Source organism: Mustela nigripes, chromosome 2 (assembly GCF_022355385.1).
Source record: "Mustela nigripes isolate SB6536 chromosome 2, MUSNIG.SB6536, whole genome shotgun sequence".
Classification (NCBI taxonomy): Eukaryota; Metazoa; Chordata; class Mammalia; order Carnivora; family Mustelidae; genus Mustela; species Mustela nigripes.
Window position 1 is genome coordinate 56896402 of NC_081558.1, and position 14439 is coordinate 56910840.

At 44.6% G+C, this 14439-nt stretch overlaps 1 protein-coding gene across 2 annotated transcripts in view; it reads left to right on the plus strand.

Annotated features, from left to right (window-relative positions):
• ACAD9 (acyl-CoA dehydrogenase family member 9) overlaps window positions 1-14439 on the plus strand; it is a 41031-nt gene that overhangs the window by 10752 nt on the left and 15840 nt on the right. For both annotated transcript variants that reach the window (XM_059390427.1, XM_059390426.1), the window contains exons 3-6: window positions 8094-8195; window positions 11761-11867; window positions 12949-13049; window positions 13887-13965. In XM_059390427.1, the coding sequence (XP_059246410.1) occupies window positions 8094-8195; window positions 11761-11867; window positions 12949-13049; window positions 13887-13965 (389 nt within the window). The remainder of the gene's footprint in view (window positions 1-8093; window positions 8196-11760; window positions 11868-12948; window positions 13050-13886; window positions 13966-14439) is intronic.

Below are 14439 nucleotides of genomic sequence, written 5' to 3' on the forward strand. Positions count from 1 at the left end.
TTTCAGTAAGACTTTGTGTAAAGCTGGTATGATTCCTTCCTTATATATTTGGCAGAATTCACCAGTGAAAGATTTGACCCTTGAGTTTTCTTCATGGAAAAATTTTTACTGATTTTTTTTTTTTTTTTTTAAGATTTTACTTATTTATTTGACAGAGAGCGCAAGCAGGGGGAGGGGTAAAGGGAGAGGAAGAGGGACAAGCAGACTCCCTGCTAAGCATGGAGTCCAACACAGGGCTTGAACCCAAGACCCTGACATCATGACCTGAGCCAAAGTCAGACACGTAACCAGCTGAGTCGCCCAGCATCCCTAACGAATTCAATTTCTTTAATAGCTATAAGGCTATTTTGGCTACATAATATGTGATTTTTTTTTTTTTAAGATTTTATTTATTTATTTGACAGACAGAGGTCACAAGCAGGCTGAGAGGCAGGCAGATAGGGAGGGGGAAGGAGGCACCATGCTGAGCAGGCAGCCTGATGCAGGGCTCAATCCCAGGACCCTGAGACCATGACCTGAGCTGAAGGCAGAGGCTTAACCCACTGAGCCACCCAGGAGCCCCAAGTTAAAGTTCTCTTATTAATTGTTCATATCTTGCCCGAGGCTATTCTTTTATGTGGAAATGAGAGCATAATAGGAAATGGTGGACATTTTGTATACCAGTTAACAAGAAATGAAATATAAAATATTTATATACCAAAATTACTACAGGGGCACCTGGGTGGCTCAGTGGGTTAAGCCTCTGCCTTCAGCCCGGGTCATGATCTCAAGAGTCCTGGGATCAAGCCCCACATCGGGTTCTCTGCTCGGCAGGGAGCATGCTTCCCCCTCTCTCTCTTCCTGTCTCTTTGCCTACTTGTAATCTCTCTCTCTCTGTGTCAAATAAATAAATAAAATCTTTAAAAAAAAAATTACTGCAAATAAAACGTGTCCCCAGACACAATTGATAATGTCTGTTAGACTTCAGATTATTTTGAATATAAGCTAGGGTCCTATATTGTTTATAACAATACAGTTAAATTAGGTTATTTAATACTCCCTGAGGACCAGTTTATCCTTTATGCTTTTCGGAGTGAAATGATAATTTTATTTTGTTATTATATTTTTAATTGAAATGTAATTGATATATGTTATTAGTTTTAGGTGTACAGCATAGTGATACAATGCTTATATACATTGTAAAGTGATCACCAGTATAAATCTAGCTACTGTTGGTTGCCATACAAAGTTGTTACATATTATTAACTGTATTCTTTATGCTATACATTATATTGCCCTGTCTTATTTACTTCATAACTAGAAGTTTGTGTCATTTAATTCCCTTCCCCTATTTTGCCTTTCCCTCTATTTCTCCCCTCCCCGCACCTCCCCCCTCCCTCCGCAACCACCATATTGTTTTCTGTGTGTGTGAGTCTGTTTCTGTTTTGGTTGTTTTGTTTTTAGATTCCACATATAAGTGAAATTTTATGGTCTTTTTCTGTCTTACTCAGTTCACATAGTGTGATACCCTCTAGATCTATTCATCTTGTTACAAATGACTTGATTTCATATTTTTTTTTAAATGGCTGAGTTATGTACACTACATCCTCTTCATTCATCTGTCAATGAACACTTAGGTTGCTTCTGTATTTTGGCTACTGTTAGTAACGTTGTTGTGAAGATAGAGGTTGATGAATTTTTTCAAATTAATGTTTTTGCTTTCTTCATACAAATAACTAGAAATGGAATTACTGGATTGTATGGAATTACTGGATTCTATTTTTAATTTTCTTTTTAAGGATTTTATTTGTTTATTTGACAGAAGGAGACACAGTGAGAGAGGGAACATAAGCCAGGGAAGTGGGAGAAGGAGAAACAGGCTTTCTGCTGAACAGCGAGCCTGATGCAGGGCTTGATTGGGACTTGATCCCAGGACCCTGGAATCATGACTTGAGCCAAAGGCAGATGCTTAACGACTGAGCCACCCAGGCACCCCTCTAGTTTTAATTTTTTGAGGAACTTCCATACTGTTTTCCACAGTGGCTACACCATTTTGCATTCCCACCAACAGTACCTGAGGGTTCCTTTTTCTCCACATCCTCACCTGTTACTTCTTACCTTTTTGATGCTAACCATTCTGACATGTCTGAGGTGATATTTCATTGTGGTTTTGAATGCCTTTCTCTGATCATTAGTGATGTTCAGCATCTTGTGTCTCTTTGTCATCTGTATGTATTCTTTGGAGAAATGTCTGTTCACATCCTCTGCTTTTTTTTTAGTTGGTTGGATTGTTTGGTTTTTGGCATGGAGTTGTGAGTTCTTTATATGTTTTGGATATAACCCCTTATTGGTTATGTTTTACTTGCAAACGCCTTCTTCCATTCATTTTGTTGATGGTTTTCTTCGCTGCGCAGAAGCTTTTTAGTTTGATAGTCCCATTGGTTTATTTTTGCTTTTGTTCCCCTTGCCCGAAGACATAGAGCCAAAAAAATCACTGCTCAAACCAATGTCCAAGAACTTACTGCCTGTGTTTTCTTCTAGGAGATTTATGGTTTCTGGTCTTATATTTAAATCTTTAGTCAATTTTGAGTTTATTTTTGTTCATGATGTAAGAAAACAGTCCCGTTTCATCGTTTTGAATGTAGCTGTCCAGTTTTCCCCACAGTGTTTATGGAGGAGACTTTTTCCCCATTGTATATTCCTGCCCCTTTTGTCAAAGACTAATTGACCTTAAAAGTGTGGGTTTATTTCTGGACTCTGTTCTCACTGATCTGTGTCTGTTCTTGTGCTAGTACCATACTGTGTTTATTACTATAGCTTTGAACTTCAGGGACCATGATACCTCCAGCTTTATTCTTTCTCAAGGTTGCTTTGGCTATTTGGCATTTTTTGCAGTTCATACAAATTTTAGGATTATTTATTCTAGTCTCTGTGAAGAATGCCACTGTTATTTTGATACATATTGCGTCAAATCTATAGATTTCTTTGGGTAGTGTTGACATTTTAATGATATTCTCCCAGTCTGTGAGCGTGGTGTAGGCACACCTCAGAGATACTTTAGGTTTGGTTCCAGACTACCACAATAAAGCGAGTCAAATGAATTTTTTGTTTTCCCAGTGCATATAAAAGTTAGGTTTACACTATATCAGTGTATTAAATAGTGTACATTAGCATTATGTCTTAAAAAATGTACATACCTTTTTAAAAGAATTTTATTTATTTGACAGCAAGGAGAACAGAGGGAAAAGGAGAAACAGGCTCCTCACTGAGCAGGGAGCCCAATATGATACTTAGTCCTAGGACCCTGGGATCATGACCTGAACTGACGGCAGATGCTTAACTGACTGAACCACCCAGATGCCCCAAAAATGTACATACCTTTCATTTAAAAATACTTTATTGCTGAGGCACCTGACTGGCTCAGTCAGTAGAGCATGAGACTCTTTTTCATGTCTTTATTTACATTCTAGTTAGAGCATGTGACTCTTTTTATTAAAGATTTTATTTATTTATTTGACAGAGATCACAGGTAGGCAGAGAGGCAGGAAGAGAGAGAAAGAGTGGGGAAGCAGGCTCCCTGCTGAGCAGAGAGCCCGATGTGGGAATCAATCCCAGGACCCTGAGATCATGACCTGAGCCAAAGGCAGCGGCTTAATCCACTGAGCCACCCATGAGCCCCAAGAATGTGCTCTTGATCTTGCAGTTTTAAGTTTGAGCTTGTAGAGATTATTTAAAAATAAAAAATCTTAAAAAAAAAACAATAACAACCCACATTGTATTGCTAAAAAATGCTGTCAGCTTGAGCTTGCAGTAAGGTTTAGCCATTTTGCTGCTGAGGGCGCTGCCTGGATATTGCTGCAGCTTCTACGTGAAGACTTGCTGCTTCACCTTGTACTTTTATGTCATGGAGACGACTTTTCTCCTTGAACCTCGTGAACCACGTCTGCCAGCTTCAGACTTTTCTCCTGCAGCTTTGTCATCTTGCCCAGCCTTCATATATTGAGGAAACTAAGGGCTTTACTCTGGAGTAAGCCTTGGTCTTATGGGAATGTAGCTGGTTTGATCTTCTCTCCAGACCACTACAACCTTCTCCACATCAGCTGTAGGGCTGTTTCACTTCTTATCTTTTGTGTTCACTGGAGTAGCGCTTTTAATTTCCTTCAAAAGTTTTTCCTTTGCCTTCACAACTTGACTAACTCTTCAACACCAGAGGCCTAGCTCTAGGTCTTGACATGCCTTCCTTACTAAGCTGAATCATTTCTAGCTTTTGAATGAAAGTGAGGGACTATATACAACTCTTCTTTTCTCTTGAATACTTAGAGGCCATTGTGGGGTTACTAATGGGCCTATTTTCAACATTGTGTCTCAGGGAAGAAAGAGGCCAGAGGAGAGGGAGAGAGACTGGGAAAGTGAAGCAGTCAGAACATGTACGTTTATCAGTTAAGCTTACTGTCTTATGTAGGTGGAGTTCACGGCTCCCCAAAACGATTACATTAACATTTAAGTAACATTAAAGATCACTGACCGCAGATCATAGTAACAAAATAATAATGAAAAAGCTTGAAATATTGTGAGACTTACCAAAAAGGACAGAGAGACATGAAGTAAGCAAATCCTGCTGGAAAAATGGCACAGTAGGCTTGCTTGTCATAGGGTTGCCATAAACCTTCAAGTTGTAAAAAATGCAGTATCTGTGAAGTGCCACTAAAATGAGGTATGCTTGTATGTTTTTCCATTTATTTTTGTTAGTTTTAGTTTCTTTTCTTACTGCTTTGACAGTTTCCCAGAATACAGGTCTTTTACCTCCTTATCCCTAGGTATTTATTTATCCCTAGGTATTTTATTTTATTCTTTTTGACGCAGTTGTAAATGAGATTTTTCTTAACTTCTCTCTCTCTCTCTCTTTTTTAAAAATATTTTATTTATTCAGTTGACAGGGAGGGAGAGACAGAGCACAAGCAGGGGGAGTGGCAGGGAGAGGGAGAAGCAGGTTCTCCACTGAGCAGGGAATCTGATGTGGGGCTTGATCCCAGAACCCTGGGATCATGACCTGAGCCTAAGGCAAACGCCTAACTGACTGAGCCACCCAGGCACCCCTTAATTTCTCTTTCTGAAGTTCATTATTAGTGTATAGAAATGCAACATTTTCATGTAGATTTTCTATCCTTCACCTTTACTGAATTCATTTTTTGTAGTTTATTTTCCTTGTCTGATTGCTGTCGCTAGGACTTCTAGTACTATGTTGAATGAAACTGACAAGTGTGGGTATCCTTGTGTCAAGCCTGATCCTAGAGGAAAAGCTCCAGCTTTTCACAGTTGAATGTGATGTTAGCTGTGGGTTTGTCATATGTGGCCTTTATTATGTTGAGTTAAATTCCGTCTATACCTACTTTGTTGAGAGTTGGTTTTATCAGAAATGAATGTTGAATTTTATTAAGTGCTTTTTATGGCATCTGTTGAGTTGACCATGATTTTTCACCTTCTTTTTGTTAATGTGATGTGTCACATTGATTTGCAGATGCCGAACCATCCTTCCATGCCCAGGTAAATCCCATTTGATCATGGTGAATGACCCAGCTAATGTAGTACTGAATTCAGTCTGTTAGTGTTTTGTTAAGGGTTTTTGGATCAGTGTTCCCTCAGGAACGTCTGATTTTGGTGATGTCTTTGGTTTTAGTCAAGGCTTGCTTTTTAAGTGTTGTTAGGTGGGAGCAGAGCATCCTGTAGAGCAGTGTTTCTCAACCTGTTTTTATTATTGATCCCCCCCAAATTCTTTTCAGACACTTTTCCCCTATTTACACCCCACTCATGAAATTTAATTCCACAGTTATACCATATATCTGTTTGTGTGTTATTTGTATTTCTGTTCTTTATCCATTAAAAAAAATTTTTTTTTAATATTTATTTATTTGACAGAGAGAGATCACAAGTAAGCAAAGAGGCAAGCAGAGAGAGAGAGAAGAGGAAGCAGGCTTCCCACTGAGCAGAGAGCCCGATGCGGGGCTCGATTCCAGGACCCTGAGATCATGACCTGAGCCAAAGGCAGAGGCTTAACCTACTGAGACACCCAGGCGCCCTAAAAAAAAAAATTTCTGCCCACTCCAGAACCAGTTTTTATTACCGTTGGGAGTGCTGTTGCCGGGCTAATTCTTCTCTACTAGTGACACGTTCCTCATTGCTCTTCTGCATGCCCTGTGGGTTTAATATGTTGAGGCAAGGAGAAAGTTCCAGTCCCTGTTACTCCATCTTGGTTGGAAGCAGAGGTCTCCCCAGATCCTGACAGTTTCATATTATACATACAGCCCAACCATTCCACCCCAAAGTAGTGACCCAAGAGAAGTAAAAACAGAGCTATGTAAAAAATATGAATGCTCATAGAAGCTTTATTTCTAGGGGCACCTGGGTGGCCCGTCAGTTAAGTATCTGCCTTCATCTCAGGTCGTGATCTCAGGGTTCTGGGATTGAGCCCCGCATCAGGCTCCCTGCTCAACAGGGTCTGTCCCTCCCCCCACACTTGGTACATTCTCTCTTACATATAAATAAATACAAATCTTTAAAAAAAAAAAAAGGGCACCTGGGTGGCTCAGTGGGTTAAGCCTCTTCCTTCAGCTAGGTCATGATCTCGGGGTCCTCAGATCAAGCCCTGCATTGGGGTCTCTGCTTGGCAGGGAGCCTACTTCCCCGTCTCTCTCTGCCTGCTGCTCTGCTTACTTGTGATGTCTCTGTCAAATAAATAAAATCTTAAAAAAAAAAAAGGAAAGGAAAAGAAGCTTTATTTCTAAGAACCAAAACCTGAGAACCACCCAAATGTCCATTGAAAGGCAAATGGATAAACTTCTATACAGTAGAATATTGAACAGTAAAAAGTATTATGATAAAGTTTTGATATATGCAGTGATATGGATGAATCTCAGAATCATCCTGGATCAAAGAAGCCGGATCAAAGACTACCTTCCATGTGATTTAAAACCCAAAATGAGGGGTGCCTGGGTGGCTCAGTTGATGAAGCAATGGCCTGCGGCTTGGGTCATGATCCTGGAGTCCCAGGATCGAGTTCCACATTGGGCTCCCTGCTCAGCGGGGAGTCTGCTTCTCCCTCCGACCTCTCTCTCTACTCATGCTCTCTCTCTGTCTCTCAAATAAATAAATAAAATCTTTAAAAATGAAACTCAAAAATGCAAACTGATCTATAGACAAAAAGATGACTCATGGTTGCCTAGGAATGGAAATGGACTGATCACAAAGGAAATCTTTTGTGGAAAAGGAAGTTTTTATTACTTGGTGGGAGTAATTTCATGGACAAACATGTCAGGACCCAAAAAATTATATATTATAAATATGCGGTTTATTATATGCCACTTGTATATGTCAATAAAGTGAAAAAAAAAATGAGAGGTTTGGACTCCTGGGGAATCCGTATTTCTCACTGGTGACCCATGTCCATAAATATGCCCAAGTGCACGTTATGATGGTTTTTAAAAATTTATAATAGTAGTGAAGTTTAATATGCTGGCAATTTGAAGATTTTAATTAACTTGATTCAGGCAAAAATGTGTACATACAGGTATATAATTATAGACCTCATGCTAAGTGATTGTTCCATTCTGCTCTAATGGACTTGAGTAGGTGTAAAACAGAATAAACTGTCCTCAGAATCTGTGGGCTGTGGTGAAAGAGTCATGGTTTCTGAAAAGCAGGTAGACATGGGCACAGATAATGCTCAGAGTTTGGCTGTCTAGCCTGACATTTTAGGACAGTTCTGGAAGTGGTGTACTTCTTTCCTAATTTTCTAGACGGTAATGGTAATTAAAAAATTGAGGTATAGTATGCTTTCAGGAAAGTTAATCTGCTGCAATTTCACATAGCAAATACACCCATGTGAATAGCATCCAGATCAAGAAACAGAATACTACCTGGTACAGCCATTTTTTTAAAATACAGTGTTGGATGGGCTAATTAGATGAAGTTGAACAGATGCTGAATAACTGACCAGACATATCGATTCTGAAGTTTCTGACCCTGGAAGTATATGCTGTACGAAAATTGTTCTGTTTGCTTTTATCTTTGTAGACATAGCTTATGTTTTGCTTAATTAAAATACTTCCTCTTGGCAGTGGACTCTCAGAGAATTGACCGGGAGGGAAGAATTCCAGATGAAACGTTAGATAAATTGAAGAGCCTGGGGCTTTTTGGGATGCAAGTCCCAGAAGAATATGGTAAGTAAAGGAAAACACCACCCTGCTGGTTTGACTCTTAAGTAAGCACTCCATGTTTGTCCAGGAAAGGGTTCTGTTTGGGAAAGGTGGCCTTTAAATGAAGTATGTCCAGGATCAAACTATAAAACTATAAAACCACTGGAATTAATAAAAACACCCACTACGGACCAGAGCTGGGGTGGTTGACAGGTGAGTGTGTGGACTAAGAGATCTAGGAAGAGGAAGAAATGTTGAGGCCTGTACTTGGTTCATTTGGTGTGGATCAGGGCCACTGCAGGATGTCCGTGCTCTCTAGGTCCTTGTGGGCCGTGGAGAAGGGGGTGTGTATAACCTTAAAGCCACATTGGCCAATTTCAATGTCATCTGCACTGTGAGGCCCTTTGGTCTCTCCACAGAGGAATTGCCCCAGACCTATGAGCCCTTTTTGTTAGAGGGATGACTGTGGGCTGGGAGCTCAGGTGTAAGGGTCTGCCACTCTGCTTCCTGTCCTGGTACAGAGGAAGAAGGCGCATGGCTATAGGATACAGGGGCATTGAGGTGGGAGATTAGATCACTGAGAACATTCAAACCGGGCAGGTTGTGTTTTGGACTGTCCCTGTAATTCCTGGATCATTGTAGTGATGTTTTCAACCCCCAGATGAAAGACCCGGCCTTTCTCCCCAGGATCCCAGCGTGATTCCGCCTTCGTAGATTTGGCCAATCACTACAGATCTCTCTCTCCTGCTTAATCTAAAATTGGTCATCTAAATTCTGTAGGGATTAAGGGGACAGCAGGAAGTGGGGCAGGGGGATAGGGAGACGAGGAACAGAGCCTGTGACGCAGGGCCAGAATACAGTCACACACATGCGCACACCATTTTATTTTACCTCTTGGTCCCCTTTGACATAAAAGCATGGCTCTGGGCTTCACAGCCCATATGCAGCACCCATTGCTCTGGGAGCCCTCTGCCTGAGCCTTCTCTGGAGCCATTTTCCCCTTGGATCAGCTAGGAGTCTGGTTTAGGGGAAGGAGCTGTTGATGCTGCTTTAAAGGTTTGGGCCTATTTCTTGTCTTTGAGGTGGTTATTTGGACATTGATATTTGGGGCATTTTTCCAGCCAGGTTGTGAGTTAGGTTTTACAGAGCAAGACACAGAAGACAGGAGTTTTTCTTGACATTATGTCTCTGACTGACTTATCTCCAGAGACTAAAGTTAGGCCTGTGTTGTTCCTCTACCCCCTCAGCAGCCAGGGCTGGGGGGCCCTCAACATCTGTAGAGTAAGTTCCCATTGGTACTCAACCTGCAGCCGGTCCTGGCTGAGATCGAGTGTGAACATTTAGGACCCACTAGTGCAGGCCTGATCTGATTCGGAGGCATAACAACACTGCCCTCTCTGCAAGAGGACACGACACTGTCAGTGCTGCCGCCTCCCTTCCTGGTAGAACACAGCAGCTCAAGCCTCCATGGAGGCAGCTATGTGTGCTGCATTTCCTTGCCCCAGTCTGCAACGTCCGTGTGCGGCAGGGGGAGACTGAGCTCTGCCCAGACAGCTGAGGCTTGTCAGCATCCTAGCTCACAAGGCACAGGGCAGTCAGCTTCCCTAATGTGTAGTCCGAGGTGAATATGGGAACAGAGTGAAGGTAGAGGCGGAGCCAGAGAACTGTGGCAGGTCTGTCAGCTAAAAAATATAAATGACTAAGTGCTTGGAGAAAACAGAAGTGGCAGAAGAGAACCTCTAGACATAGCCAGGTTAGTGATAATACATATTTCCCCTTCAGAAGCATTTTTAAATTGCCTCTTGATTGGTGAAAAGTACTTAATTTGATGTGGGAACACTTTGTGTCTGTTTAGGATGTATGTTTCTCCATCTGTGTGTGTTTCATGCCAGCACATGTGGGTGGTGTGTGTGTGTGTGTTGGCATGCGATGGTGTGACTCTGCACCCTCTATTCTTGTGTTCTGTCCTACTCATGATATGAAAATGTTCTTTATTTCCTGAGATGAGTTTGGGGCTTTTCGCTTTCTTTTTTTTTCTTTCCCTCTCTTTTTTTTAATCTTTTCTTGGGAAATTAAGACAACAGCAATTTCATGTTTGTGCCCCAAAATTTTGGGGGAAATGTTCCCAGTCTGGAGCATTCTGAAGACTGGCTGGAAACGACCATCTTGAAAAATGGAGGCCCTTTTGGCAACCCAGCCTGGGTTTTTCTCCCCCAGTTCCCTGTGTGCTGCCCAGTGTGTGATTCCTTCCTGCCACCTCAGCTTCTCCCCAGCCAGCAGTCTCCACCTACTTGTTGTCTGTCTCCATGTGATTGCTGTTCCTCCATGATTGCAATGATACCTGTGTTAGTGGAAAAGCACTAGAAGGGGCGCCTGGGTGGCTCAATGGGTTAAGCTTCTGCCTTCGGCTCGGGTCATGGTCTCAGGGTCCTGGGATCGGGCCCCATGTCAGGCTCTGCTCAGTGGAGAACCTGCTTCCTCCCTCTCTCTCTGCTTGCCTCTCTGCCTCTCTGTGAGCTCTCTCTGTCAAATAAATAAAATCTTAAAAAAAAAAAAAGGGCACCAGAAGGTTTTGGTGTTTTTTTAAAAACCGTACTGTGTCCCTCAGGATATGAAATAAGTAAGACCAAAAGTGTTTCGTGTCACACTTCTGTGTAATGGCATGGGTGGGGATGAAATACTGCGGAGCCCTGACTTTCCCCCGGTGTGGAGCCTACAGGACTACACGTCAGGCAGGGCCACCCTTCCCTTTATGTGTGAGTGGCACCCTCTGCAGGTGGGCTGTGCAGTGGCTCCAGGGCTAGTACCCCCACCCAAATTCAGGGCCCAGCTCTGCTCCTGTTGGCCACGTGACCCTGGGCCCCCATCTGTCATTTTTAAGACGCAGAGGCCACCCAGCTGCCTCTAGAAGTTGAAGATGAAAAGTAAGATACATCAGCTCAGTGGAGTGTTTGTTTTTTTTTAATCTTTGTCTTCTTCGTAGAAGAGTGATTTCTATCCAGGTTGATTTACCTCCCCAGGGAATGTTTGGCAACGTCTAGAGACGTTCTCGGCCGTCAAACCCTGGTTAAAAGGGAACTTCTGGCATCTCGCAAGCAGAGGCCGACCATGCTGCCAAAAGTCCTGTAGTGCGGTGGACAGTTCCCCACAGCAAGGCACAATCCATCCCAGAGTGTCAGAGTGCGGAGGCAGAGAAAACCTGTCCTAGAGCCCACCGGATACAGGGAAAGGGCTGCAGGACAGCTGCCAGGTTTATAAAGATCTGTATCTGGGACAGAAGACACTCACAACATTTTAAATGATTTAATGTGTGTGAAGGTATGCTCTTTGTGTTGAATGTTACATTTTTATGCTAAAAACATACATATGTACATATGCTTATATGCCTAGAAAAAATCTGAAAGGATGTACTCAGAAATGCTCTGATAAGTTTATGGGTAATTTTTATTTTCTTTGGACCTCTCTGTACTGTGATTTTTTAAAATGGTGACATGGTCTTTATAAGCAAAAAGAACAGTCAAGCCCTTTGCCTTTAATGGGAGGAATTTGGGTCTGGGCCACAAATAAAGCTAGTCTGTTTCTTCTCCAGGTGGCCTGGGCTTCTCCAACACTATGTATGCACGTCTAGGAGAAATCGTCGGCCTGGATGCATCAATCGCCGTGACCTTGGCGGCACACCAGGCTATTGGCCTCAAGGTCAAGTGTCTAGGGTTTCCTTCTGATGCTTTGTGAAGGTCAGGAGTCACATTGGGGGTATGGAGGCAGGAGGCTTGCTCACTTTGACCAGGAAGCGACTTGGGCTTGCTGTCTCAGGGTCTTGGGGTGGCGCCCTGCAGCACTCCCTGTGATCTTCCTCTCTGTAGCCACCCCGGATGGCGCTGAGTCCCCACACAAGATCAAAGTTGCTTTGATCACACTGTGCCTTCCCTTGGAATCCTCCTCCCTTCTCCATCACCCTTGACCCATCCTTTGAGGCCCACACCAGATGCCACTGTGTCAGAGCCTGTCTTCACCTCACCATTTGACGCAAATCTTTCCTGCTGAGCTTGGAACTCATGAGGGACCAGAGCGTGTCTTCCCTGCTGTTCGTGCATGTCTTCCTTATCCTGGGCTTGGAGCATTTTAGGGCAGGGCCATGGTCACACAGCTTTCCGTGACCAGCCCACTACTCAGGCTGTCTCTGTTCTGTGTAGAAAGTGAAAGGAGCTAAGTGAATGGTGTGCTTGCCCGCCCCCCACAACCCTGACCGCACTTGTGCTCCGAGCAATCATCCAGTGGAAAGAGCACACTTCTCCCCATGCTACTGACTGAGAGGGGGTGGGGCGATTCTGACACTGCCCGCACACCTTCTTTCTGCCAGGCGTGGCCTTGGCGTGCCTGAGTCTTCACTCGTTATCATCCAAACACCCCTCCATTGGGTAGCATTACCCCCAGTGTGGAGTTGAGAGGATGGAGGCTGAGAGGAGGGACCTCTCTGGCCCGAGGCCACCCAGCCTGAACTGCGGTGATGCGGGTCCCGGAGTCCGGCCCAAAGCCATGCTGGTGCTCCAGACCCAGGCCCTGCCAGAGGGTGCACTTCTGAGCGGCTCCTCGGCAGCCTGCCACCGCCTGCTCATCAGCAGCCTCCCCTTCCCCACCTTGGGGCTGCAGGCTCTAGGCTCAGGGTATTTCCTTTTGCAGGAGTTGTTTTCTCCAGAAAGGGCCGTGTTCTGCAAGCATGTGGTACATGTCCTTTCTTCTCCACAGCTGATAGCAGCCTTGTGTGTGTTTGGTTTAGGGGATCATCTTGGCCGGCAACAAGGAGCAGAAGGCCAAGTACCTGCCCAGACTGGCATCGGGGGAGCACATTGCTGCCTTCTGTCTGACGGAGCCAAGCAGGTGTGCCCCCGGCAAGAGGTGGCACATGGCAGCCGCCTGGTGCATCTTCTGGGTGCCCTGGGATGAGGGCTGTGGGTTTTGGTGAATCAGTGGTGGTTTTTCTCTCTTCCATCCCTGAATCTTCCAGATCATCGACTCAGCAACTTTTCTTGCAGTTCTCTTATGTTTACCTTACTGGTCTGTCCCAGTGAGACTTACAAATGAGATAGCATACCCGGCAGCACCTGTCAGGTCATTGTTCGTGGGCTTCAGCGCACCTCACGTAGGATAGGGCTTTCAGCCTTCTAAGCAGCTTTCCAAGTATGTTGGGCAAGCAATACTATCCCCACTGAACAGGTTAGGAACCGAGGGTTCAGTGAGGTGGTGTCATCAACCTAGAGTCACACAAGCCACTGAGGACTCAGGACTTCCACTGCCAAGTCTGTTACTTGGACTGCACTCCATCCCACTTCCCCTCACTTGGGAACCGGGGGTGCCCTGCCCTCCTCATGGGAGCGCAGATGAGCCCGTTCTGCGCACACATGCCCACATTCCAGTGGAAGGCCAGGTCGTTTGCGCTGCCACTCTTTCGTGTGAAGAAGCAGGGTGACCAAGTCCAGCCTGCCACCTGTCTCTGTAAGTGAGGTTTTGCTGGAATGCGCCCTCTCATTGCAGTGGTAGAGACGTGCCAGTGGAACGACACCCTGTAGCCTGCAGAGCTGGAAATGTTTATCATCCAGCCCTTTATTAAGTTCCCCAGTGCCCGTGTTAAAGTAACCAGACCCTCCTATTTGCCGGCCCCCAGAACCGCTTGCGCCCAGCATTGTGTGCCTCACCAGTGTGTTTCTATTCCCACAGTGGGAGCGACGCAGCCTCCATCAAGTCCAGGGCCACGCTGAGTGAGGACAAGAAGCACTACATCCTCAACGGCTCCAAGGTAGCGCTCCGCCACCTGCTCTGGGTCTCGCCCGGCCGTCACCACGCGCTGACGGCGCGCACACCGCGGCCATGAAGCACATGCACACCATGTCTTGACTGGCCATTCTTGGTTGCGTGCGGCTCTCTCTTTCTGGAGGAAGAAACTGGCTCAGGGAGGTGAAGTGACCATATTTCAAACCCAGCCACCCCCGGCATCAACATCTTCTAACCCCGAGCCCACCTGCACCTGCATCGCATCCCTGAGACTTTGAGTACAGGTCTCCACAAGATGAAACTGTTTAAACCCCAAAGTCAAAACCCCCATTCTCACATTGAGACTGAGGTGAACCTCTTTGTCCACACAGGCTTGACTTCCCAGAGCCGGGAGCTTTATGTTTCTGGCCTGAAGTTTGACAAAGGGTATCTGTGGCAAAGGGTAGAGCTGAGAGGTGGTGCATAACTGTTTGGTTTTTCTCCAAAGCCCTTTTCCTTT